The sequence below is a fragment of the Hypanus sabinus genome, chromosome 15 (genome assembly GCF_030144855.1).
Source record: "Hypanus sabinus isolate sHypSab1 chromosome 15, sHypSab1.hap1, whole genome shotgun sequence".
Taxonomy (NCBI): domain Eukaryota; kingdom Metazoa; phylum Chordata; class Chondrichthyes; order Myliobatiformes; family Dasyatidae; genus Hypanus; species Hypanus sabinus.
Genome location: NC_082720.1, coordinates 77,539,374 through 77,567,034, shown reverse-complemented (window position 1 = coordinate 77,567,034; position 27,661 = coordinate 77,539,374). Strand labels below are relative to the sequence as shown.

The window sequence follows — 27,661 nt, the reverse complement described above, 5'->3', positions numbered from 1 at the left end:
TAATTCTACTTCCACTACAATTATGCCCTGGCTATTGAATCAATAAGACTGCGAATTTGTGGATCTCATCTTCTACCTGCATCCTTTAATGGACATTCATCCAAGAAAATTAAATTAACTCTATTTAATACAACTGATTTCAAAATGAATTTTTCATTCTATAAGCCATTTCTTTTCTCTGAAATTAATGAAATTGATGAAACTACACCATCATTTGCAATGTAACTGCTAAGAAAATGCAGGACACTGGTGTTCTATCATGGAACACACTAGTTGCCCAACACTGGAGGACGCCTTCTCAAGAACCTTAGGACTTCCATTTTTATGAAAATTTCAATTTCAATTTTTCTTCCCTTAAAAAGTTGCACCTAATGGTTTTGGGATTAGAGTTTATTATAAGACACTGCAGAGTTTAAAACAAAATCAGCAATTGCTTTCAGTTTCAGGATTGATTGAGACAACCTCTCTAAAGAAAACAATTTGAACCTATAGATATATTGATGACTGAAAAGATGCTGAATGAGATGGTCAAAGCCCTTGGCATTATCAGTACATCTGGGTTATTAGATGCAGAGTAAAAAAATCTTTCCTGAAACACGTTACTGACAAACATAAAAATATAGCTGAAAAAGATTTGATGAAAGCCTAACAAGATTCTCACTAGCAAGAAGATTTCAACTTCCGATGCCTGTGGATTCCAGAATACGCGTAAATCACTAAAGTTGATTTAACTTCAAACATCAAACTTCAATGTGAACCGCTGTACGTTATGCACCTTGAAGGGTCTAAAAGCTTCACAAACTTAGTGCATTTTCAGCAGCTGTATCAGAAACCTTTCTATGTCTATCAATAACTGGTAATTTCTGACCAGGTGGACTACAAAATGTGTTTTGTCATCAATAATTATCAATATAGGATCACAAAGGGCAAGTCACCTTGCATCTTACCGTCACTAAACGATATAGGTAAAAAACGGGATGAGGTCCTACAAGGTGAATTTAGGGAGTTAGGAGATAAACTAAAAAGTAGGACCACAAAGGTAATAATCTCTGGATTACTACCAGTGCCACGTGCTAGTCAGAGTAGAAATAGGAGGATACTTCAGTTGAATATGTGGCTTGAAAAATGGTGCAAGGGGGAAGGATTCAAATTTCTGGGGCATTGGAACCAGTTCTGGGGGAGGTGGGACCGGTATAAACAGGACGGTCTGCACCTGGACTGGACTGGAACCAATGTCCTAGGGAGAGTGTTTGCTACTGCTGTTCAGGAGGCTTTAAACTAATGTGGCAGGGGGATGGGAACAAGTGCAGAGAGACAGAGGGGTGTAAAATGAGGGTAGAAGCAAAAAGTAGTAAGGTGAAAAGTAAAAGTGGCAGGCAGGCAAATCCAGGACAAAAAGCAAAAAGAGCCACTTTTCAACATAATTGTATAAGGGCTAAGAGTGTTGTAAAATCAAGCCTGAAGGCTTTGTGTGTCAATGCGAGGAGCATTCGTAACAAGGTGGATGAATTGAATGTGCAGATAGTTATTAATAAATATGATATAGTTGGGATCACAGAGACATGGCTCCAGGGTGACCAAGGATGGGAGTTCAACATCCAGGGATATTCAATATTCAGGAGGGATAGACAGGAAAGAAAAGGAGGTGGGGCAGCATTGCTGGTTAGAGAGGAGATTAACGCAATAGAAAGGAAGGACATTAGCCTGGAGGATGTGGAATTGATATGGGTAGAGCTGCATAACACTAGGTGGCAGAAAACGCTGGTGGGAGTTGTGTACAGGCCACCTAACAGTAGTAGTGAGGTTGGGGATGGCATTAAACAGGAAATTAGGATGGGTGACTTCAATCTACATATAGATTGGGTGAACCAGATTAGTAAGGGTGCTGAGGAAGAGGATTTCTTGGAATGTATGTGGGATGGTTTTCTGAACCAACATGTCGAGGAACCAACTAGAGAGCAGGCCATTCTAGATTGGGTATTGAGCAATGAGGAAGGGTTAGTTAGCAATCCTGTCGTGCGAAGCCCCTTGGGTAAGAGTGACAATAATATGGTGGAATTCTTCATTAAGATGGAGAGTGACATAGTTAATTCAGAAACAAAGGTTCTGAACTTAAAGAAGGGTAACTTTGAAGGTATGAGACGTGAATTAGCTAAGACAGACTGGCAAATGATACTTAAAGGGTTGACGGTGGATATGCAATGGCAAGCATTTAAAGATCGCACGGATGAACTACAATTGTTCATCCCAGTTTGGCAAAAGAATAAACCAGGGAAGGTAGTGCACCTGTGGCTGACAAGGGAAATTAGGGATAGTATCAAGTCTAAAGAAGAAACATATAAATTAGCAAAAAAGCGGCACACCTGAGGACTGGGAGAAATTCAGAGACCTGCAGAGGAGGACAAAGGGCTTAATTAGGAAAGGGAAAAAAGATTATGACAGAAAGCTGGCAGGGAACATAAAAACTGACTATAAAAGCTTTTATAGATATGTGAAAAGAAAAAGATTGGTCAAGACAAATATAGGTCCTTTACAGTCAGAAAAAGGTGAATTGATCATAGGGAACAAAGACATGGCAGACCAATTGAATAACGACTTTGGTTCTGTCTTCACTGAGGAGGACATAAATAATCTTCCGGAAATAGTAAGGGACCGAGGGTCTAGTGAGATGGAGGAACTGAAGGAAATACATGTTAGTAGGGAAGTGGTATTAGGTAAATTGAAGGGATTAAAGACAGATAAATCCCCAAGGCCAGATGGTCTGCATCCCAGAGTGCTTAAGGAAGTAGTCCAAGAAATAGTGGATGCATTAGTGATAATTTTTCAGAACTCCTTAGATTCTGGATTAGTTCCTAAGGATTGAAGGGTGGCTAATGTAACCCCACTTTTTAAAAAAAGAGTGAGAGAGAAACCGGGGAATTATAGACCAGTTAGTCTGACATCTGTGGTGGGGAAAATGCTAGAGTCGGTTATCAAAGATGTGATAACAGCACATTTGGAAAGAGGTGAAATCATCGGACAAAGTCAGCATGGATTTGTGAAAGGAAAATCATGTCTGACGAATCTTACAGAATTTTTTGAAGATGTAACTAGTAGTTTGCGGATGACATGAAGCTGGGCGGCAGTGTTAGCTGTGAGGAGGATGCTAAGGGGATGCAGGGTGATTTGGATAGGTTAGATGAGTGGGCAAATTCATGGCAGATGCAATTTAATGTGGATAAATGTGAGGTTATCCACTTCGGTCGCAAGAACAGGAAAACAGATTATTATCTGAACCGTGGCCGATTAGGAAAAGGGGAGATGCAACGAGACCTGGCTGTCATTGTACACCAGTCATTGAAGGTGGGCATGCAGGTACAGCAGGTGGTGAAAAAGGCAAATGGTATGTTGGCATTCATAGCAAAAAGATTTGAGTACAGGTGCAGGAAGGTTCTACTGCAGTTGTACAAGGCCTTGGTGAGACCGCACCTAGAATATTGTGTGCAGTTTTGGTCCCCTAATCTGAGGAAAGACATTCTTGCCATAGAGGGAGGTACAGATAAGGTTCCTGGGATGGCAGGACTTTCATATGAAGAAAGACTGGATTGACTAGGGTTATACTCGCTGGAATTTGGAAGATTGAAGGGGGAATCTTATTGGAACGTATAAAATTCTAAAGGGATTGGACAGGCTAGATGCAGGAAGATTGTTTCTGATGTTGGGGAAGTCCAGAACGAGGGGTCACAGTTTAAGGATAAAGGGGAAGCCTTTTAGGACTGAGACGAGGAAAAACTTCTTCACACAGAGAGTGGTGAATCTGTGGAATTCTCTGCCACAGGAAACAGTTGAGGCCGGTTCATTGGCTATATTTAAGAGGAAGTTAGATATGGCCCTTGTGGCTTAAGGGATCGGGGGTATAGAGAGAAAGCAGGTACAGGGTTCTGAGTTGGATGATCAGCCATGATCATACTGAATGGCGGTGCAGGCTCAAAGGGCCAAATGGCCTACTCCTGCACCTATTTTCTATGTTTCTATGTTTCTATTTAAGGATAATTATTAGCTTTGCTCACCCATATTTACTGTACCTGTACTTTATACGGCTCAGCAAAGAGAGGGGAATTTCCAGAGAAAGTCTCTTCATTCTGCTGAATTCCTTGATTTCTCCGCTCTCGTTCTTTCATTCGTAGTACATTTCTATCTTCTCGGTTCATGTTGCTGAAAAGAAAAAAAAGAGCTAGGTCTCCTTTCACACAAATGTAGATGGCACATGAATTACATCTTACAACCTTCAACTCTTGAATTTGGTATGTTCACCAAATGCTACATAAATGCATACATTAAAAAAAACTTAATCATCAATACACATTTGGAAACAACTTGCTTTAAATCAAGCTTTTCCTTCCCTATTTAAACACAAACTGAAATATGCTAGGTAACAGCCATCAAGAAAATAATTCCATGACCCCCTGATCACATACAGATGAAATAAGAATACCCTATTGAGATTCCATTTAATTTACAATGGATAAATGATCTCTCATATATTGCACCTTATAAATCAGGTACTGGAAGAATGCAATTATTAAGCAAGAGGGGAAAATATATTTCCTCTCTAATGTTTATCATTTGTCATTAAAGATATGTGTAATTCTGAAAATGTAGCCAAACTTTAATCTTAAGAGATTTAATTCACTTTTTTTCGATAAAGTTTTTGACTGCCTTTTTCTGTTTGAGACATTTAAAAATAATAAAAGCACATTACTGCTTTTTTTAAAACTGGCAAAGGGGCATTGACCAAGTTTTAAGTGTAATCTTTCAACAGTAATGCTTCTGTGTGCAACTGTATGCTCTGTCTGCACTCAACTCTTAATTCAAGACTCTAGAATGCTTGAACTACTAAATTGGCCCTTCATTTGAAACCGTTATGGAGCATAGGAATTCTTCAGATAGTAATTCCAATTCCAAAGGAGGATGTAGAAGAATTACTTATTATCTAGTTCCATATTATTATGAGGGCAGGGGGTGATGGGGAGGGGGAGGGGGGAAGTAGTGAGGGCAGAACTCTCATCTATGCTACATTGACAATAGCATTCATTTCTCCACTCCAACCTTTATCCAGTAGAGCAATCATTACTCTAATCTGCATCTGTGTACACAACACAACTGAAAACTGTGAATGTCGACAGTGCTTCTCCTTATAGATGCTGCCTGGCCTGTTCCACCAGCATTTTGTGTGTGTTGTTTGAAGAATGTGAAAACTTGGGAGGCATCAACATGAGAAATATTAAACATAGTATCTCTTTAAAGTAGATAAATTGCCATAAAGAGTAAAACTTGAAATATTCAGCATGCGAGATAGTATCTATGGCGAAAGAGTTAACTCTGGTTAATGAAAGTATGATTCACAAATAATCTAAAACAATGCTTTTATTTAAAATTTCTAGCATCTCCATTGGCTACCTAAGATTACCTAAGGTAATCTTACATTGATTACATTGATTACCTGAGATCAAATACATTGGATTCTGGATAACTAGGAAACATAAAGACCAGTACATTTTGGCCTAATTAAGCAGTTGCCCCAATTGGCCAAAATTTCATGGAAATAGTTGAAAAGGTATTTAAAAAAGACAAACTACCATTTAACTGAGTAACAAATTGCGTTTAAATGAAATACAGAGCAAAATAGAATACTACCGACATTACTATAATACTATAAAACTGTATTAGCTCCTAATAATTATCAGAGGAATACATTGAGTTCTTTGGATTGACTGTAAATGAACAAAATTAGTGTAGATAATGCACTACCTTCATTGCCTTCTTCCAACAAGTAGCATCAAAAATCATTGCCTTTCAATTTGGTGTAGATCGACCCAAATGAATAACGTAACAGAAGCTTACGCAACAGACGCTATTTAAAAACTGTTTGTTCCAAGCATGATGTAGTGTCTGATGGCAGCAATGATGCTAGTTAAAATAAAACACAGTTGCATCCTCTAAATCTTCATTTTCATTGCAACATTCAAGATGAGTGTTGATTCCTTCAACTCCTTCATAGTTCTTAACTTGAAGTAGTGAAATCGTTTCAATTTCACTCCCGGGCATTTCTGGCATCTCCAGCCTGAATGCTTGGATCCGGTGAGTAAAATAGTTCAGAATTGTCCTACTGGTTATATTTTTGCCAACTTCAATGTTAGAAATCACTGTATTTTGAATACAAATACATGCACCTAGCGCTATTTAAAAACTGTTTGCTCTAACCATGGTGTAGTGTCTAAATGGCTACACGTGCACATAACTACACTAGATAGAAGTTGTTTGACAACAGTCTTCTGCTCCAATTAAGCGTCAAAGTATCCAAATAAATGAAGGAAATCCAGCAAATTTCTGTTAGTTTTTGTTGTTTAAGAGTAGTCCCAAAGTATATCCCAGATTGTTAAGAGAGGAGAGTGCTGAGAATCTAAACATTATTTCTCAATCCACCAACTGCAGATTTAGTACCATACAATTGAAAAACAGCTACATTTTTAACTTTTTTTTTTAGAAAGGACAAGTATTCATAGACAAGTCAGCCTATGTGTGATGGACTAATTATTGTAAAAAGATCTAACGTATAGTACAAAATGCCACTGAGAAAGATGCAGACTAACCTGGGGCAGATTGAATAATTTTACAACTAACAAGACTGAATATTTTGAGAAAATAAAAGTCAACAAGTGTTTCAGGATTTTAGCACATCCCTTTAACAAGAAATTGAGAAAATACTAATATTAGCATTCAAAGTAGATTTATTAAAGTATGTGTATGCTACCATATACTACTTGGATTTTTTGCAGGCATTTATAGAGAGAAAAAATACAATTTTATGAAAAAAAAACTACATAAACAAAGACTGACAAACATGCAAAATTCTGGAAGAACTCAACAAATATGGGGTGGAATAAACAGTCGATGTTTCGGGCCAAAACCTTTCATCAGGAGTGGACAGGAACAGGGTAGAAGTCTGAAAAAGGAGTGAAGGGAAGGAGTACAAGGTGGCACAGCCAATATACAAAAGACGACAAACTGCAAAAAAAACTAAAAACATTAGTTGTAAAGAATACTTGAAAGTGAGTCTATAGGTCGTAGAATCAGTTCAGAATAGTGATGAATGAAGTTGTCACTAGTTCATTCAGGAGCCTGATGGTTGTAGAGTAATAAGTGTTCCTGAACCGGGTGGTGTTGGACCCAAGTTCTTTTGTAGTAGTGAGAAGAGGTACAGAAGTGAAAACTGGTATGGTCTTCTGCTGCTGTAGCCCATCCACTTCGTGGCATGACATGCTGTGCTTTCAGAGATGCTCTTTTGCACACCACTTTTTGTAATGAGTGGTTAATAGAGTTACTGTTAACTTTTGTCAGTTTGAACCAATCTGGCCATTCTACTGACCTCTCACTAACAATGCATTTTCACCCACAGAACTACTACTCACTGGATGTTTTTGTTTACTCTATAGAGACTACTGTGCGTGAAAATCCCAAGAGATCAGTAGTTTGCCCCGTATGGCACCAACAATCACTCCACGGTCAGTCTCTTATATCACTCGGCTCAAAACGTTGACTGTTCGTTTCAACGGATGCTGCCCGACCTGCTGAGTTCATCCAGCTTACTTGTACGTGTTGATTCCCCATTCTGATGTTTGGTCTGAACAGCAACTGAACCCCTTGACCATATCTGCATGTTTTTATGCATTTAAGTATTGCCACGATTGGCTGATTAGATGTTTGCATTAATGAGCAACTTAACAAAATGGCCACAATAAATATGCTAGTACCCCACATAAAATTAACATTATCAATCCTAGAAATGTCAGTAAAAATTCTCTGCATCTTAAAAATACATCTTATGATTTATGTTTACTTTCTGTTTTGTAAAAATCTGCATTTCCAGAATCCACCTACTCTTAGTTCACAAAATAATTCCACGAAGTGCAAGGATTTTCAGAATCAGATTTATTATCACTGATATATGTGGAGACATTTGTTGTTTTGAAGCAAGGCAAAGTAATTATAAATTACAAAAACAGTTAATGCAAAAGACATCATAAGGTGGTACTCATGACCCACAGATCTGATGACAGAGGGGAAGAAGCTGTTCTTAAAACATTGACTGTGGGTCTTCAGGCTCCTGTGCCTCCCTCCATGGCAGTAACTCAAACAGGGCATATCCCAGATGGTGAGAGCTTTAATGATGAATGCTGCTTTTGTGAGGCATAAGATGTCCTCAACAGGCAATTAATATTTTTGTGACATTTTCAGCGATCATTTTAGTAAAAGGTAAGATTTTGATCATAAATGGAAACTCAAAGGAAAAGGAAGCAGATTATTATACAGCTTAGAGTCAGGTCCTTGCATCCCATCTCAATCATGTTACCTGCACTAACCCAATGTGCGAAGCAATCGTAAAAGGCTTCAGTATATACTTACTCAGTGTGTGTGAAGCAATCGTAAAAGGATTCAGTGATCTGAAAGCCACCCTCCCGTCACATCTCTTCTAACCAAAAAGGAATTTTCTTCTGCAGTCTTAAAGAAATAAGAAACCCAGTTACACAACAGCTACAACTGGGGCATCCCTTTCATGAAACTATAGTAAAACCAGAGAAAAGTATTCTGAAGATGACAAAGGAACGTTAGAATTCAACATATTTAAAGTCATTATCTTGCAACTTCACCCATCTCAAATTTCAAAACAAATTTTCAATGCCTTAATGAAGCTTCCTCCACCCAGTTGGTGAACAATATGTACAGCTTTTAGGCCAGAATATACTGTGCTTCCCAAGGTTGCTAATCAGGTAGCAATCTAGCAACATCTGCAAAGCAGACAATAACTCAAGGCTTTTGTCATAAGGACTCTCATTGCATTCATGTGCTTTTCACAACGTCCTGAACTAAGTATATTATTTCATCAGATTTAGTGATTTCTACTTGCTTGATAATTCCATCCTATCTAGTTTAGATTTTGCGCTCGATTGCCATGGTGGTAACTACCTTCCACATTCCACTCTAAAGTATCACCATACAAGTTGGACAATGAATGATCATCCACAGAAATAACTGCTAAAGTATCATTTGAAAATTAATGAAAACAATTTGGAATGCAATAGTTAAAATGGCTCTGCACATTTTAATAAAGTTTATACTTTTGCCTTACTGCAGCAATACTGAATTGATGAGGCAGTTTTGTAAAGTCACCAGTTCTTCAGCTAAAATGCCAAATGAACAGATAAACTACACTACCTAGTCTGACTAGGACAGACTAAAGTATCAAAAGAAGGAGAAAAGTTCCGAAGTTCTCAACTAAGGATTGATATTTCATCTCATTATTTAGATTCTTTAGTGATGTGCCAAAGCATGAAACTTCATGATCAATAAGAGAGCAGAGAGTTTGAGGAACTTTCTCTTCAGCATAATGAAATCCAAATGGTATACAAGGACAAAATGAGCCACAATTTCCTTCAGGTATGCAGATTCTGGGAATAGCAAAATGAAAGCCTTGCTTTAATATAGCATACGAAAACTGTAAGACATCCAAAAACGGTCACCAACTACTAAAAGAATTGCATTTTAAAAGTGCTTAAATGGCAGAGGCTAATGAAGCTAGTGTATTAATGTGCAAATGATCTTTCAAAAGTATCAAGAATCCCTGCAAATTATGAACATTGACTCAAGGCAGAAAACAAAAGCAAGATAAATGCATGACAATGTTAGTAGTGCATACATATTTGGATAAATATGACATAACCTCAAAATCTGCAGGAAACATTAAATCAACTGACAGAGGAAAGTCAGGAATTTGCTAAGCACATGGCCACTAAACAAGAAATATTAAGTCATCCATTTTTGATAATGAAGAATTGATACCCAACATACGCTATAAGGTGCAACATTAAAGGTTCAGAGAGTATATGTTCATAAACTGTTTTAACATCGGGGAGGTTACGTCAGTGAAACTTCATACTCATTTATTTGAAAATATATCTTTCTATATCACATATCTGAGGACTAAGAGCTAAATATTAGCCAGACAATGAGAATGGTCTCAGACCCGGTGATCATGTCATACTACATTAGTGACCAGATTCCAACAGGTCAATTATCAGCTAAGCTTAATGTCCCACATATTTGTCCTAATATTTTCTAACATTAACTATTAGAAAAAGTAGAGATCAACTTAATGTCACATTTCCATGCTACATACATAATCTTAATTTCCAGGTGTTTTTTATGCTCTGAAAAAAATGGACCATTCTCAAAACTGACAGTCAATGCCAAAGAAAACATGATATGACACTATAAATATTGGAGTGGAATAGAATAACTGAGTGGATGGTACGTAACTACCACTGGTTTCATTGTACTTACGGAAATTACAAGTGCAAGAGGAAGCCAGGCTTTTCCAGAGGCCAGGAGAGCATCTTACAGAATATTATAAATCAAATAGGAGTGGAAAATGTATCTACTGAGATACAGCGCAGAATACAGCGCAGCCCTTCGAGCTACACCAACGAACTCCGATATAACCCTAGCCTAATCATGGGACAATTTATAATGGCAAATTTAACCTACTAATCAGCATGTCTTTGGACTGTGTGAGGAAACAGAGGACCCAGGGAAAGCCCATGTATTCTACAGGAATGACATACATACAGATTTCTCAGATGGAACTGAACTCTGAACTCAGGTGCCCCGAGCTTTTATCATTTTGCGCTAACCACTACGCCACTGTGACATAACAATAAAAGCATTTATGCAATGCTATGGTTTTATAAGGCATTGAGCAGACCACATTTGAAGTATTATGAGTAGCTTTGGGCCACATCCAACAGAGGATATGCTCACATCAGAGATGGTCCAGAGGATGTTCACGAAAATGAACTGAAGGATGAAAGAATTATAATATGACGAGTGAAGCTCTTTACTCACTGGAGCCCAGAAGGATGGAGATGGGGGATCTCATTAAAATCTACAGAATATTGAAAGGCCTATATATAGTGGATGTGGAGAGGTATTTGCAGTAGTGGGAAAGTCCAGATCCAGAAAGCAAAACCTCAGTAAAAGGGCATCCCTTTAGAACAGAGATGAGGAGAAATTACTTCAGCAATAAATGGTGAATCTATGGAATTCATTGCCACAGACTGCTGTGGAGGCAAAGTTATTGGGTATATTTAAAACAGAGGTTGATAAGTTGTTGATTAGTAAGGTGTCAAGGGTTACATGGAGAAGGTAGGAGAACAGGATTGAGAGAGAATAATATATCAGCTATGATCGAAAGGCAAACAGACTCAATGGGCTGAATGGCTTAATTCTGCACATCTTATGATATTAGAACAGGACTATGAATTTGATAATACAATTTGCAGATGCCATTAGCTATATAGTATGAACTCCATCTTCAAACTACAAAGTTGCATTTTTTGGATAACTTTATAAAATTTGAAAAATAAACCTGCTTACATAAACACAGTTAATTTGTTCTGAATACAACAACAGTCAACCTTCGAACTTCACTGTTATTAGAATATTTTTCATGAAAATTCACAATGATTTGCTCAAGGAAAAGTGATCAAGATGTGATGAATTTCAGATATAGACATATGGAAACAAGTCAGAGTTTGTATAAATTTATGACCCACCTTGCTACAAATATATACTGTTAAGATTACCTGGAAAATTATAACAAAAACAGATGAGCAAAAGCAAACATTGAAATAAATAATGTACACACATGCCTGCAAGAATAAAAATACCGCAGGAAAGGTGGCCCTACCAGCAACGACAAGAAAATTAAAAGCAGGATGTGGCCAAAATGTATAATGGGCCTTAGGGCATTGGAAGGTTTTGGAAATCAATAGAGGACAAAAGAACTGATGTAAAAACAGATACTTTTTGGTACTTTTAAAAACAAAGAACAAATTACAATGAATATATTTTGCAACTATCCTTACAGAAGATAAAATACATACGGTAAAAATGGAAATCAAGGCTGTAATGAGAGTAGCAATTTAAAATAATAGTTAAAAAAAAGTAGTGATATTAAAGCTGATAAATCCCCTCAAATCTGTTAAGCCATGTTCCAAGGTTTTAAGACAGACTAATGCACTGATTTGACACAATTACATCGATTCAAGTTGTGTTTTGATAGTCAGACAACAGAACTGCCTTTTCACAAAAGGGGAAACAATAATGGAAAGGTCTATTAGCCTGACATCAGCAGCAGAAAAGCAGATAGAATCTATCAGTGGAGCATATAATCCTAAGTATAATTAGATGAATAATATTTATGCAAGGTACATAAGCTTTCTAATAGATTTCCCAAAGTCATTTCTATGGTATTAACAGTGCCGATATGGTGTTTTCATTAAATGGAAATGTGAACAATATTAAATGCCTGCTGGATTACTATAACACAGAGCAAGTCATATTCAGTTACGTAAATTTACAAGCAGTAGAAAAGTTCAGCTATATTTCTGCTTGCAATTTATGAAGGAACCTGGTCTGATATATCTAGGTTTGCCAGCAATACACAGCAGTTGAGAAGACAAGCTATGTGGAGGATACTCATGGAAGCTAAATGAGTATCAGAGTGGTCGTGGGTGACTCATTTACTACTAGAGTTGTTGCCTCAGAGTTCCTATGTCCCAGGTTTGCCCCTGACCTCAGGTGTTGTGTGGAGCTTTCACATTCTGTTACCATATGAATTTTAGGCATTAGGTACAAGTTTTAGGGATTTGGATTTCCATATAGGTAGATGGGTTAATTGTCTACTATAAAACCACAGGACCATAAGACAGGGATGGCCAACCAATGGTGCATACGCTAAAAGTGGCACATTGGATGATTAGAAGTGGCGCATTGTACCCCAGTGATAATAATAACAAAGTAAGTCTACTCATGCAAAAAGTATTAACCAAAAACCGATTTGTAGAAAAAAAATCTATAACAGGAATTCAAGTAGCTTAGAGCTAGAAATGGGTTTTACTGAGAATAAATCTAAAACTCAGTAATTATTTTTAGCGATTTTATTATTTTGTGCACATCTTTTGGCGAAAGTTATCTTCTTTCACATTAGTCTGTTTGCAATTAAAAAAATGTTCAATGAGTCAAACGAGGAAAGAAGGACTTTTGTTCTGCAGTCATTGTATAACTGTTCAATACATGTTTGTTCCTGAGGCACCAGGCGTCTGCACCAGCAGTGTGTCTCAGGTTTTTGCCAGTCAGTTTATAATTGACACTCATGCGCTATGGGGTTGTGCTTTGTTTCTCCTTTGTGAACATTGGCAGTTTTGTACTTTTTCGAAAATTAAGCCGTTTTTACTTTCAGTTACTCATCACAGTGCAAAAGAAAATGAGCAAAATAAAAGCAGAAAGTGATAGTAAGCGTGAATTCAATGAACAGCGAGAAAATGAGTTCTTATTTATAGTGGGTCTGTCAGGAAAACTGTTGTGCATTGTTTGTGAAAACACTTTCTCACATAATAGACACTAAAACACAACATCAGACTGAAATAGAAGGAAAACTGAAGCTAGTGCTTGGGTCTGAGTTACAGAAAGAATATGTGATTAAGAAAAAGGAATAAATCAAAAGAAAATATATTTGTTAAAAGTCTCATTAAGATAAGTAACGTTCATCTTGTTTTTATATTAAATCAATATGCTAAATATGTCTATATTAACATATTTTTACAAGAATTGAATGGGGGTACAAAAGTTGCACGGCGCATCTTAACTCATTCGTGAAAAAAAGTTGATGCATTGAATGTAAAAGGTTGGCCATCCCTGCCATAAGACATAGGAGCAGAATTAGGCCATTTGGCTCATCGAGTTTGCTCCTCTATTCAATCATGACTGATCCTTTTTTCCCCTCCTCAGCCCCACTCCCTGACCTTCTCCCCATAACCTTTAATGCCATGCCCAATCAAGAACCTATCAAACTCTGCCATAAATACACCAAACGACCTGGACTCTACAGCTGGATGTGGTAATAAATTCCGCAAATTTATCAACCTCTGGTTAAAGACATTTCGCCATTTCTCTGTTTTAAATGGATGCCCCTCTATTCTGAGACTGTGCCCTCTTGACCTAGACTCCAACTTGGGAAACATCCTTTCCACATCTGCTGTCTAGACCAGGGGTCAGCAACCCGCGGCTCCGGAGCTGCATGCGACTCTTTCTTCTCTGTGCTGCGGCTCCCTGTGGCTTTGGAAAATAAATGATGTATTTAATTAAAATGTATTTTATGTTAGTTTGTTAGTTTTTGAAATGTAATTCGAAATTTGAAGTTTATGGTGATCCTGTACAATCTAAATAAAACGTTGTGGCGGCCCCATTTCCTGGCACATCCGAACCGGCTCACAATTAGCCAGCGTTCTGGCTAAGGGAGATAGCCTACGGGGATTTGTGAGTACGTGTCTTTTGGAGCATCCGCACCCACGGGGGGCGGGTTGAGGGAGGCTTTAAAGCAAGGCTGTTAAGTTCGAATAAAGTTATCTTTGACTGCAGTTTACCGACTCTGTGTCGTTATTTTAGCGCTGCGTTTAGCACACCGCTACAACATGTTTTTTATCGCTATTAATATACGTCACCACTGCTAATGCCTGACACCCACCAGTGCGCGATTTCTTTTAATTTTTCGATCCAAGGTAGGTTACCTATGGAGTAACCTTCAACCCAACGTCTTTTTTTCGGAGTTCAAAATGTTTTTTGTTGCATGCAGAAATGTAATTTTGTTTTCTCTGCAGGAGTTCATCAATTTCATAAATGCAACACATTATAGTTTGTTTATACATAGCATAAAGGCAAAAAAAAGTTGTATGCAGTGTTATTTCATTTTAAATGTCTAACAGGTTTTGTGGCTCCCAGTGTTTTCTTTTCTGTGGGAAACGGGTCCATATGGCTCTTTCAGTGGTAAAGGTTGCCGACCCCTGGTCTAGACCATTCAACTTTTGAAAAGTTTCAATGAGGATCCCCCCCTCCCCCCCAGCTTCCTAAATTCTAGAAAGTATAGGCCCACAGTTAACAAATATTCTTCTTATGATAACCCTTTCATTCTCAGAATTATCACTGTGAACCTCCTCTAATACCAGCACATCTTTTCTTAGATGAGGAGCCCAAAACTGTTCACAATACTCAAGACCAGGCCTCACCAGTGCCTCATCAAGCATCAGCATCACATTCCTGTTCTTGTATTCCCGACCTTTTCAAATGAATAACAGCATTCCATTTGCTTTCCTCACTACCAACTCTACCTGCAAGTTAACCTTTAGGGTGTCCTGTACAAGGACACCCAAGTCTCTTTGCAGCTCAGATTTTTGGATTTTCTCCCTGTTTACAGAATAGCCTGCACATTTATATCTTCTATCAAAGTGCATGACCACACATTTTCCAACACTGTATTTCATTTGTTACTTTATTGCCCATTCTCCTAATCTGTCCAAGCCCTTCGGCAGCCTACCTGTTTCCTCAACTTTACCTGCCCATCCACAACTCTTATCTGCAAATATGGCAACAAAGCTATCTATTACATCACGTAATTCATTGGTATACAGTTGGCCCTCCGTATCCATGGGTTCCGCACCCATGGATTCAACCAATCACAGATCGAAACTATTCAGAAAAAAAATTCCAGAAAGTTCCAAAAAGCAAAACTTGAATTTGCCGTGCGCCGAGCACTATGCTGAATCCACGTGAATGCAGTGATGTGTAGGCATACTCTGCTGTAGCCTCCTGTCATTTCACAGATCCTCAGTCTCTCTCCAGCACTCGTTGTTTGAGCATTGTTCGCCTCGCATCTCGTTCGTTTGCTACTTGTGCTGTGAGCGAGAGGAAGGAGCTTAAGGCTAGTAAGGGATAGCTGGCTAGCTATGTAAAGCACTACAGCCTGAAGAACTTAAAGATCACAGGAGAATCAGCATCGGCTGATCCCGAGACGGCATCAGAGTTCCCAGAAGAGCTATGAAGGTTAAGTCTGTACTGAACATGTACAGACTTTATTTCCTGTCATTATTCCCTAAAACAATACATTATAACAACTATTTACATTGTATTAGGTATTACAAGTAATCTAGAGATGATTCAAAGTATACAGGAGGATGCGCGTAGGTTATATGGAAATACTACGCCATTTTATATAAGGGACTTGAGCATCCGCAGATTTTGGTATCCGCGGCGGGGGGGGGTGTCCTGGAACCAATCCCCCGCGGATACCGAAGGACGACTGTAAAGCATAAAAGCGATCCCAACACTGACCCCTGCAGAACACCAGTGGACACTGGGAAACAACCAGAAAAGGATCCTTTTATTCTTACCAACTGCCTCGTACTAATCAGCTAATGCTCTAACCATGCCAGTAACTTTCTTGTTATGCCATGGGCTCTTAACTGGGTAAGCAACCTCATGTCATGACAAGCACCCTGTCAAAGGCCTTCTGGAAGTCCAAATATACAACATCCACTGCATCCCCTTATCTATCCTACTCGTAATCTCCTCAAAGAATTCCAACAGGAATTCCGTCAGGCAAGATTTTCCCTCAAGGAAGCCATGCCGTCTTGCCCCATCTTGTCCTGTGTCACTAAGTACTCCAAAACCTCGTCCTTAACAACAGATTAACTTCTACCCAATCTCTGAGGTCAGTCTAACTGAAATTTCATTTCTGCTGCCTCCCTCTTTTCTTAAAGAGTGGAGTGGCATTTGCAATTTTCCAGTCCTCTTGCACCATGCCAAAGTCCAATGATTTTCAAAAGATCATTTCCAGTGCCACCACAATCTCTAACGCTACCTCTTTCAGAACCATAGGATACAGTTCATCTGGTCCGGATGACTTATGTTCCCTTAGGTCTTTCCACTTTTTGAGCACCTTCTCCTTTTGCAATAGTAACTGCATTCACTTCTCTTCCCTCACACCTTCAACATCTGCCACGTTGCTAGTGTCTTTCACAACGCAGACTGATGCAAAATACTCATTTAGTTCATTTGCCATCTCCATGACCCTCATTATTATTTCTCTGACCTCATTTTCTAGCAGTTCCATGTCTACACTCATCTAATTTTATCTTTACATACTTGAAAAAGCTTTTACTTTTCACTTTGATATTGTTTGCTAGCTTGCTTTCATACTTCATCTTTTCCATCCTAATGATTCTTTCAGTTGATCTCTGTAGGTTTTTAAAAGCTTCCCAATCCTCTATTAAACTGCTAATTTTTGCCTTGTTGTATACCCTCTCTTTTGCATTTACATTAGCTTTCACTTCCCTTGTCAGCCACAGTTGTAATATTTGGCCATTTGAGTATCTCTTCATTTTTGGAATACATCTATCCTGCACTTTCCTCATTTTTTCCCAGAAACTCACACCATTGCGATTCTGTTATCTCTGCCAGCAGCTCCTTCCAATTGACTTTGGCCAACTCCTCTCTCATACCACTGTAATTTCTTTACTCCACTGAAACACTGCTAGTCAGACTTTACTTCATTACGTAACACCCAAACCAGTGCAGCTGATCCCCAGCAGGCTCAATGACAAAATACTGTCCATATCCCAGCTCTTGTTGAAAGGCTTGTATGTAACTACCATCAAGAACATTTTACCCTTGCAGTTTCTTAACTCAACCCACAAGGATTCAATATCATCCGATCCTATGTCACATCTTTCTACTGACTTGATGCCATTCTTTACCAGCAGAGCCACGCCACCCCCTCTGCCTACTTTCCTATCCCTCTGATACAATCTGTAACTTTGGACATTCAACTCCCAACTATAAACAACCTTCAGCCATGATTCAGTGAAGGCCATATTATACCTGATAATCTGTAATAGCTAACAAGATCATCACCATATTTCTCATACTCCGCACACTGAGATATAACAATTTGAGTACTCTATTTGCTACCCTGTTTGATTCTGCATCCCTAATGCACTGATACTAACCCTGCTGGCTGCAATTTTGTCCTATTATCTGCCTGGTCTTCCTGACAGTTTTATTGCATGCTACCGCTGCTCTTTTTTTTTACCATCGCCCTATCCTGAGTCCCTTCAGTTTGGTCCCCACACCCCCTCAAATTAGTTTAAATCCTTCCCAACAGCTCTAACAAACCTGCCTGTGAGAATATTGGTCCTCTTCGGGTTCAGGTGTAACCTGTCACTTTTGAGCAGGTTTACCTCCCCAGAACAGATCCCAATGATCCAAGAATCTGAAGCCCTGCCCCTTGCAACAGCTTTTCAGCCACACATTAATCTGTCAAATTATTCTGTTTCTTCCCTCATGGGCACAGGCAACAATCCAGAAATTACTACCCTGGAGGTCCTGTTTCACAGCTTTATGCCTAGTTTTTAATTCTCTCTTCAGAACCTCTGCATTTCCTTCCTATGTCATTGTTACCAGTATGTACCAAGACATCTGGCTGCTCTCTTCCCCCCCTCCAAATTGCTATGGATGTGATCTGCAATGACCATGACCCTGGCAACTGGGAGGCAACATACAACTCGGCGTCCCGTTCATGTCCACAGAATTCCCTGGCTCTCAAGTCCCCGTCACTACCGCTCCCCTCAATGCCAGTAACCCAGTCTCCATGGCATTCCCCTGGGAGGTCATCCCCCGAAACAGTATCTCGAACTGTATGCTTATTATTGAGGGGAAAGGCCACAGGTGCTCTGTGCTAACTGCCTATTCACATTTTCACTTTCATTCCTGACAGTCCCGCACTACTTGCCTCCTGCAACTTTGGGGTGACGACTTCCCTGTAACTCTGATCGATTATCTCCTTATTCTTCCATATAAGCCGGTCATCCAGCTGTTGCTCCAGATCCCTAATGTGGTCTTCAAGTAACTGCAGCTGGATGTAGTTCCCTGGGAGACCACTCCAACATCTGGCATGAAGTACACACAATAGCTATTTACTACACTAGGTACATTACTGGAAAAAAGGGAACTTTAAAAGAATCTTACCCAGAGTCAAGGTCTATTTCGAGCCGAAGCTTCCTTTGAGCCAAAGCTCAACACTCCTACTCACACCACTGGTCTACTCCCAACAATGGCACCCCACCTGTCCCTCCTGTACACTTAAACAGAAGTTGCCGACCTCCGTGAAAACTCATTGCCATGGTCTGCTTCTGCCACTGATCAGACTCATTCCAGCCGCCCAAATGCTTGCGAGGTTCTCCTTTTAAACAAGCATCGCCAACCTGCAAGTAACCTGGTCACTGTGGTCTGCTCCTGCCACTGAAGTTTGCTCTTAGTGTGTAGCAAGTGTTAGAAAAATAGACAGTAGGTGCAGGAGTAGGCCATTCAGCCCTTCAAGCCAGCACCGCCATTCACTGTGATCATGGCTGATCATACACAGCCAGTACCCCCTTCCTGCCCTCTCCCCATATCCCTTGACCCCGCTATCTATAAGAGTTCTATCTAACTCTCTCGAATGCATCCAGAGACTTGGCCTCCACTGCCTTCTGGGGCAGAGCATTCCACATATCCATCGCTCTCTGGGTGAAAAAGTTTTGCTGCATCTCTTTTCTAAATGGCCTACCCCTTATTCTTAAACTGTGGCCTCTAGTTCTGGACTCACCCATCAGCGGGAACATGCTTCCTGCCTCCAGCGTGTCCAATCCCTTAATAATCTTATATGTTTCAATCAGATCCCCTCTCATCCTTCTAAATTCCAGTGTATACAAGCCCAGTCACTCCAATCTTTCAACATATGACAGTCCTGCCATTCCGGGAATTAACCTTTTGAACCTACGCTGCACTCCCTCAATAGCAAGAATGTCCCTCAAATTTGGAGGCCAAAACTGCACACAGTACTCCAGGTGGGGTCTCACCAGGGCCCTGAACAGCTGCAGAAGGACCTCTTTACTCCTATACTCAATTCCTCTTGTTATAAAGGCCAGCATGCTATTATCTTTCTTCACTGCCTGCTGTACCTGCATGCTTGCTTTAATTGACTGATGTACAAGAACACCTAGATCTCGTTGTACTTCCCCTTTTCCTAACTTGACTCCATTTATAGTAATTTGCCTTCCTGTTCTTGCCACAAAAGTGGATAACCTCACATTTATCCACATTAAACTGCATCTGCTATACATTTGCCCACTCACCCAACCTGTCCAAATCACCCTGCATTCTCATAACATCCTCCTAACATTTCACACTGCCACCCAGCTTTGTGTCATCAGCAAATTTGCTAATGTTACTTTTAATCCCTTCATCTAAATCATTAATGTATATTGTAAACAGCTGCGGTCCCAGCACCGAACCTTGCGGTACCCCACTGGACACAGCCTGCCATTCCGAAAGGGACCCATTAATCGCTACTCTTTTGTTTCCTGTCAGCGAGCCAATTTTCAATTCCTGTCAGTACTCTGCCCCCAATACCATGTGCCCTAATTTTGCCTTCTAATCTCCTATGATGGACTTTATCAAAAGCTTTCTGGAAGTCCAGGTACACTACATCCACTGGCTCTCCCTTGTCCATTTTCATAGTTACATCCTCAAAAAACTCCAGAAGATTAGTCAAGCATGATTTTCCCTTCATAAATCCATGCTGACTCGGACTGATCCTTCTACTGCTATCCAAATGTGTCGTAATTTCCTCTTTTATAATTGACTCCAGCATCTTTCCCACCACTGACGTCAGGCTAACCGGTCTATAATTCCCTGTTCCCTCTCTCTCTCTCTCTCTCTCTCTCTCTCTCTCTCTCTCTCTCTCCTTTCTTGAAAAGTGGGACAACTTTGTGAGGTGGGTTTAACCCTAACCCTAACCTGTGCAATGAGACAGGTGAAATTAATGATCTTGTAGTCAGGGATCCTCTTGGAAAGAGTGATCATAGTACGAATGAATTTCACATTCAGATGGAGGATGAAATAATCTAAAACTAGCGTATTATGCTTGAACAAGGGAGACTGCAATGGGATGAGGGAGGAGTTGGCTAATGTGTCTTGGGAGCACAGGCTATTTGGTAGAACAGTTAAGGAACAGTGGAATACTTTCAAGGAGAATTTTCAAAGTGCTCAACAAAAGTATATTCCAGTCAAAAGTAGGGCAGTAAGTGTTGGGAGAGCCAGCCTTGGATAACTAAGGTAATAAAAGATAGTATCAAATTAAAAGCTCATATGTACAAAGCCGCAAATAGTGGGAGACTGGAGGATTAGGAAAACTTTAAAAAGCAACAAAGAACAACTAAACAAGAAATAAGGAAAGGGAAGATAGAGTATGAAAGTAAATTAGCACAAAATATAAAAACAGATAGCAAAAGTTTTTATAAATATATAACGAGGAAGAGGGTGGCTAAAGTCAATGGCTGAAGCACTGAATATGCCAATATGCCAAAGAATTATGTTATGGACGAAATGAGGGGTGAGGACCTCAATAAAATCACTGTAACTAAAGAGATAGTGATGAGCAAACTAGAGGGCCTAAAGGTAGATAAGTCCCCTGGTCCTGATGGGATGCATCCCAGGGTCATGAGGGAATAGGAGGAGGTTATAGTAGACGCACTGGTAATCATTTACCAAAACTCTCTAGACTCTGGGTAGGTTTCAGCGGATTGGAAGACAGCAAATGTCACGCCACTTTTTAAAAAGGGACGTAGGTAAAAGACGAGCAACTATAGGCCAGTTAGCTTAACATATAGTCGAGAAAATGTTTGAAGCTGTCATTAAGGAAGAAATAGCAAAACATTTAGAAAGGAGTGGTTCTATTAGACAGATGCCGCATGGATTCAGGAAGGGCAGGTCTTGTTTGACAAACTTACTGGAGTTCTTTGAGGTTATAATGGGTGCAGTGGATAGAAGGGAATAGGTGGATGTCACATACTTGGATTTCCAGAAGGCGTTTGATAAGGTGCCGCACAAGAGACTTATAAATAAGATACGGATGCATGGAATCGGAGGAAGTGTATTGGTAAACCAATAAAAGGCAGAGAGTTGGTATAAACAGGTATTTCTCCAGTTGGCAGTCAGTGGTGAGCGGGGTGCTGCAAGGGTCAGTGCTCGGCCCACAGCTGTTCACCATTTACATTGATGATTTGGAAGAGGGGACTGAGTGTAGCGTGGCAAAATTTGCTGATGACACTAAACTGAGTGGAAAAGCAAATTTTACAGAGCATGTGGAGAGTCTGTAGATGGATATAGATAGGTTAAGTGAGCAGGCCAAGGTCTGGCAGATGGAACACAACATTGGTAAATGCAAGATTATCCACTTTGGAAGAAATAATAAAAGAGCAGATTATTATTTAAATAGTGAAAGATTGCAACATTCTGTTGTGCAGAGGGACTTGGGAGTACTTGTTCATGGTCGCAAAAAATTGGCTTGCAGGTACAACAGGTTATTAAGAAGGCAAATGGACTGTTGGCCTTCATTGCTAGGGGGTTTGAATTCAAGAGCAGTAAGCTCATTTGCAAATAAACAGGGTACTGGTGAGGTCGCACCTGGAGTACTGTATGCAGTTCTGGTCTCCATACTTCAGGATATACTGGCAGGGGTTAACCTATGAGGAAAGACTGAGTCGCCTGGACTATACTCTGAAAATCAGAAGAATGAGAGGGGATCTTATAGAAACATACAAAACTTTGAAAGGGATAGATGAGATAGAAGTAGGAAAGTTGTTTCCATTCGTAGGTGAGACTAGAACTAGGGAACATTGCCTCAAGATTCAGGGGAGAAGATTTAGGACAGAGATGAGGAGAAACTGTTGAGGTTCTTCACCAAATATATTTAAGATACAGTTAGATAAGTTTTTACATAGTACGGGAATGAAGGGTTATGGGGTAAAGGCAGGTAGATGGAGCTGAGTTTATGGACAGATCAGCCATGATCTTGTTGAATGGCAGAGCAGGCTTGAATGGCCTACTCCTGCTCCTATTTCTTATGTAATGTGTATCATATATGCATGTTATTATTTGTTAATTGATTTGTAGTAATATTACTTTGTTTTGTGTGTGAGACTTATACGTACTGTTGTACACCTTGACCTGGAGGAATTTTGTCTCTTTTGGCAATATGCGTAGGGTTGAATGATAATAGATTTGAACTTGAGAATGGGATTTGTGCAGAATAAGCATTAATGAATTCTTGATCATGGGTGCAGATTCAAGGGTCCAAACATTCTGCTGTTGCCCTCACCACCCAATTCTTACAGATGTATCAGAGAGCATCCTATTGAGATAGATCACTTAGTACAGCAACTGATCTGCCCGTGACCTCAATAAACTGTAGTTGTGGACATCGCTCAGCACAGCAGAGAAACCAGCCTCCCATTCATGCACCCTGCATTTCTCACTGCCTTAGTAAAGCAGCCAGCATAATTGAAGACCCCACCCACCGGAGACAGTCTCTTCTCCTATCAGGCAGAAAATATAAAAACTCGAATGTTCCACCAGGCTCAAGGAAACCTTCTACTCCACTGTTATAAGACTATTGAACAGTTCTCTAAGCGATAAGATTGACTCGACCTCCCAAACTACCTTATGATCTTGCACGACACTCTTTCAGTAACTAAATTTATTCAGCACTCTTGTATTGTTTTCCCTTATACTATTTCAATGCAAGGAAATTATTTGTATGGATGGCATGCAAGATTTTCCCCACATATTTGCAGGGAAATAACCACACCAGGAGCAACAGCTAAATTATCTTTGCTGTCTTAGCTGAATGGTCACCTGTAGTCAGAGGTCATTTACACCCCACTTCTTCCTAAGATCGTGCCCCAGCTGAGGAAGCAGAGGTACTGGTGAGTTATCTTAGCCATGGCATGTACAGGCTATTGGTGATGTTCACTCCAAGGAACTTATCCCATGGAAGCAGTACAAGCTACCTCATTAAATATATTTAAGACAGTTAGATAGATTTCATGAAACACAAAGTAGACTCGAGTGACTGTATTTTGGATTCCAGTTATGTTCATTTGTGTTAAGTTAGTGGAAATGTTCCATTTTTTCCTTTACTCAGTTCATAACTGGAAACGATTAGGCATCAACTCAACCTGCATTGTCTACATCATTGGCATTCATCAACCAGCCTGCCCTCCTTCTCAACTACTACTGAGAAGGAAAAAGATGACACATTTAATAATGTTTTAATCAAACACATGTGGAGCTCTTTTTTAAATACTGTAGGTGGCAGCAATTTGTGTTCTTTTAAAATAGAAAACAATTTTGAGCCTTATGAACTTGATAAACTCGATAAACCCTGGATTCAGTACTTTGCTCAAATGTAGTGCCCAATAAAACTGAAATTAGAGCAAGACAGATCTCCAGATTAGTCAATAAACATCAAAATAAAGTTGTCATTAAAAGCATTTTAAAAACGATTCTGTACTTGCTCCTCTCAATCTTAAATGCAGTTTATGAAGATAGCTTTATACTAAACACTTCAAAAGAAGAAATTAGAGCAGATCACTAATATGAGCAGTGGTTTGTTCCATTTCCATCACAAAAGCTGTCATTTACATTATATGTGAAATGCTTTGAAATGGATGAGTGGCATATATACACCAGTAAATGTCAAAGGTCTTTCCTTCTGAAATATATGCATAAAGATCTGAGATTTATGGATGAACTCAGTTCACAAGCAAAATTATTTCACGCACCCCATGATCAACTGCTTAAAAAAACACACTTCTACACTGCGAAGATCAAATGCACACTGAATGATTGATATGCTGAACCCTTAAATTTTGCCCGTGGGTACTGTATTTTAGCTCACTATAATACTCTTCATATTGTTTCATGAAGGGCAATAAGGAGTCAATTAGAATACCTCATATTCCCAGAGTGGATAATCTTCTTCAACAAAACTTTTGTCTGAAGATTATGTCTTATTACGATCCTGTTTCCTTTAAGGCAGGGGAAGTAAAGACGGTTTCCACAAGACACAAGAGTAGAATTAGTCAATTTGGCCCATTAAGTCTCCTCTGCCATTTTATCATGGCTGATCCATTTTTCCTCTCAGTCCCAGTCTCATGTCTTCTCTCCATATCCCTACATGCCCTGACCAATGAGTGTATCAACCTGTGCCATAAATATACATACAGACTTGGCCTCCACAGCTGCCTGTGGCAATGAATTTCATGATTCACCACTCTCTGGCTAAAGAAATTCCTTCTGATCTGTTTGAAAAGGACTCCCCTCTATTCTGAGGCTGTGTCCACTGCAGGCTGCCTGTGACTCTCCCACTGTGGAAAACATCCACTCAATATCTATTTTTAAGGGCTTTCACCTTTTGATAGGTTTCAATAAGGTCACCGCTCATTCGTTGAAATCCAATAAATACAGACCCACAGACATCAAATACTTTTTATATGACAAGCCGTTCAAACCTGGACTCATTTTCGTGAACCTCCTCAGGACCCTCTCGAGTTTCAGCAGCCAACTAGAAAAGGCCCCCTTTATTCCCATTCTTTACCTCCTGCCAGTCACCCACTGCTTTATCCATGCTAGAATCTTCCCTGTAATAGCATAGCCTTTTAGTTTGTTAAGCAGCCACGTGGGTGGCACCTTGTCAAAGGCCCTCTGAAAATCCAATTACCCATCAACCAACTTTTTTTTGTCTGTCCTGTTTGTTATTTCTTCAAATAATTCCAACAGATCTGTCAGGCAAGATTTTCCCTTGAGGAAACCATGCTGACTATGGACTATTTTATCATGTGCCTCCAAGAACAGTGAAACCACATTCTCCACCACTACTCTCCTTTGCCTAGTGGAAGTTGCCCTCACTCTAAATAATTTCTTCTTTGGGTCCTTCCACTTCCTTCAAACAAAAATGGGCAGCCATGGGCATTCGCATGGGTCCCAGCTATACCTGCCTCTTTGTTGGCTACATGAAACAGTGTATGTTGCAAGTCTACACTGGTGATCGTCCCACACTTTTCCTATGCTATATCCGTAACTGCATTGGTGCAGCTGTCAACCTGAAATTATTAACCTGCTCAGTTGAGGAAAAATGCCAGAGACACAACACATTGTCTTGTGGTTGCAAGGTTCCTCTTCTTTGTGGTTGCCACATGCTGTTTGGCATCTTATTTTAGCTACCTCTTCCCTGTCCTCTTACACTTCCCCAATGACGTATCCTCTCCCTGGTCATGTCTACATATTTTGCTACTCTTACCCCTCGCCCACCCCTTCTACACATACCCCTTACCCTCTTCACATTCTCAATGCTTCCTGCATCCATGCTGAACTCAACAATTTCATCCAATTTGCCTCAAACCTCCACCTGTCCCTCAAACTTACCTGGTCCACTTCCGAAATTCCCTTCCTCAATCTCACTGTCCTCCTCCAGAGACAGCTTATCCACTGATGTCTATTATAAACCAATGGACTCTCACAGCTCCCTGGACTATAACTTACCCCACCTTGCTACTTGTTAAAACGTCATCCCCTTCTCTTAATTCCTCCGTCTCTGCCGTATCTGTTCTCAGGACAAGGCTTTTCATTCTAGAATGAAGGAGAATTCCTCCTTTTTTCCCCAAAGAAAGGGGCTTCCCTTCCTCCACCATCAACGCTGCCTCAACCATACTCTTCTGTTCTTACCACATCCTCCCAACCATGCTACCAGGGATAGGATTCCTCTTGTTCTCACCTACCACCCCACCAGTCTCCGCATCCAGCACATAATTCTCTGAAACTTCTGCCACCTCCAAAGGGATCCCACCACCAAGCACATCTTCCCCCTCCCACTTTCTCCTTTCTGTAGGGATTGCCCCCTACAGGACTCTCTTGTCCTTACATCCATCCCCACTGAGCTCCCTCCTCGCACTAATCCTTGCTAATGGAACAAGTGCTTCACCTGCCCATACACCTCCCTCAATGCTATTCAGAGCCCCAAACAATCCTTCCAGGTGAGGTGACACTTCACCTGTGGTTTGTTGGGGCCATATACTGTGTTCAGTGCTCCTGGTGTGGTCTTGGTGAGACTAGTGAGATTGGGAGACCGCTATACCAGGTATCTACACTTCATCCGCCTGAACAAGCAGGATATCCCAATGGCCACCCATTTTAATTCCACTTCCCATTCCAAAGTGTCTATCCATGGCCTCCTCCACTGTCAGGATAAGGCCACACTCGGGTTTGAGGAACATCATCTTATATTCTGTTTGGGTAGCCTCCAACTTGATAGCATGAACACTGATTTCTCACACTTCCAGTAATTCCTCCAACCCCCACCTTCATTATTTCCTATCCCCTTGTCCCTCTCTCATGTTGTCTCCTTGCCTGCCCATTGCCTCCCCCTAGTGCTCACCCAACCCCCTGCCTTTCTTCTTTCTTCCATGGCTATCTGTCTCTTCCACCAATTAACTTCCTAGCTCTGCTTCATCCCTTCCCCTCCATGTTTCACCTATTGTCTGGCGTTTCACTCTCCCCTCACCTTTCAAATCTACTCAACTTTTTACCCCCAGTCCTGCCAAAGGGTTTCAGCCAAAATGTCAACTGTACTTTTTTCCATAGATGCTGCCCTGCCTGCTGAATTGCTCCAGCATTTTGTGTATTGTTCTTAACAACCGACTTCAACATCATCCCAACCACTGAGGTCAAACTAACTGGCCTATAATCTTCTGCCTCTCTCCTTTCTTGAAGAGTGGAATGACAACAGCAATTTTCCAGCCTTCTGGAACCATTCCACAATCTTAATGTTCTTGAACGTTCAATACTAATGGCT

The 27,661-nt window shown here is 40.2% G+C and overlaps 1 protein-coding gene across 6 annotated transcripts in view; it reads right to left on the bottom strand.

Moving 5' to 3' along the window:
* Positions 1-27,661, bottom strand: part of aff4 (AF4/FMR2 family, member 4) — a 116,077-nt gene that overhangs the window by 81,400 nt on the left and 7,016 nt on the right. For 5 of the 6 annotated variants that reach the window (XM_059990540.1, XM_059990544.1, XM_059990545.1 and 2 more), the window contains exons 2-3: positions 8,446-8,541; positions 4,065-4,194 (exon numbers count right to left, since the gene is read on the bottom strand). In XM_059990540.1, the coding sequence (XP_059846523.1) occupies positions 4,065-4,190 (126 nt within the window). In that variant the 5' untranslated portion in view covers positions 4,191-4,194; positions 8,446-8,541. The remainder of the gene's footprint in view (positions 1-4,064; positions 4,195-8,445; positions 8,542-27,661) is intronic. The other variant, XM_059990541.1, reaches the window with a different exon arrangement.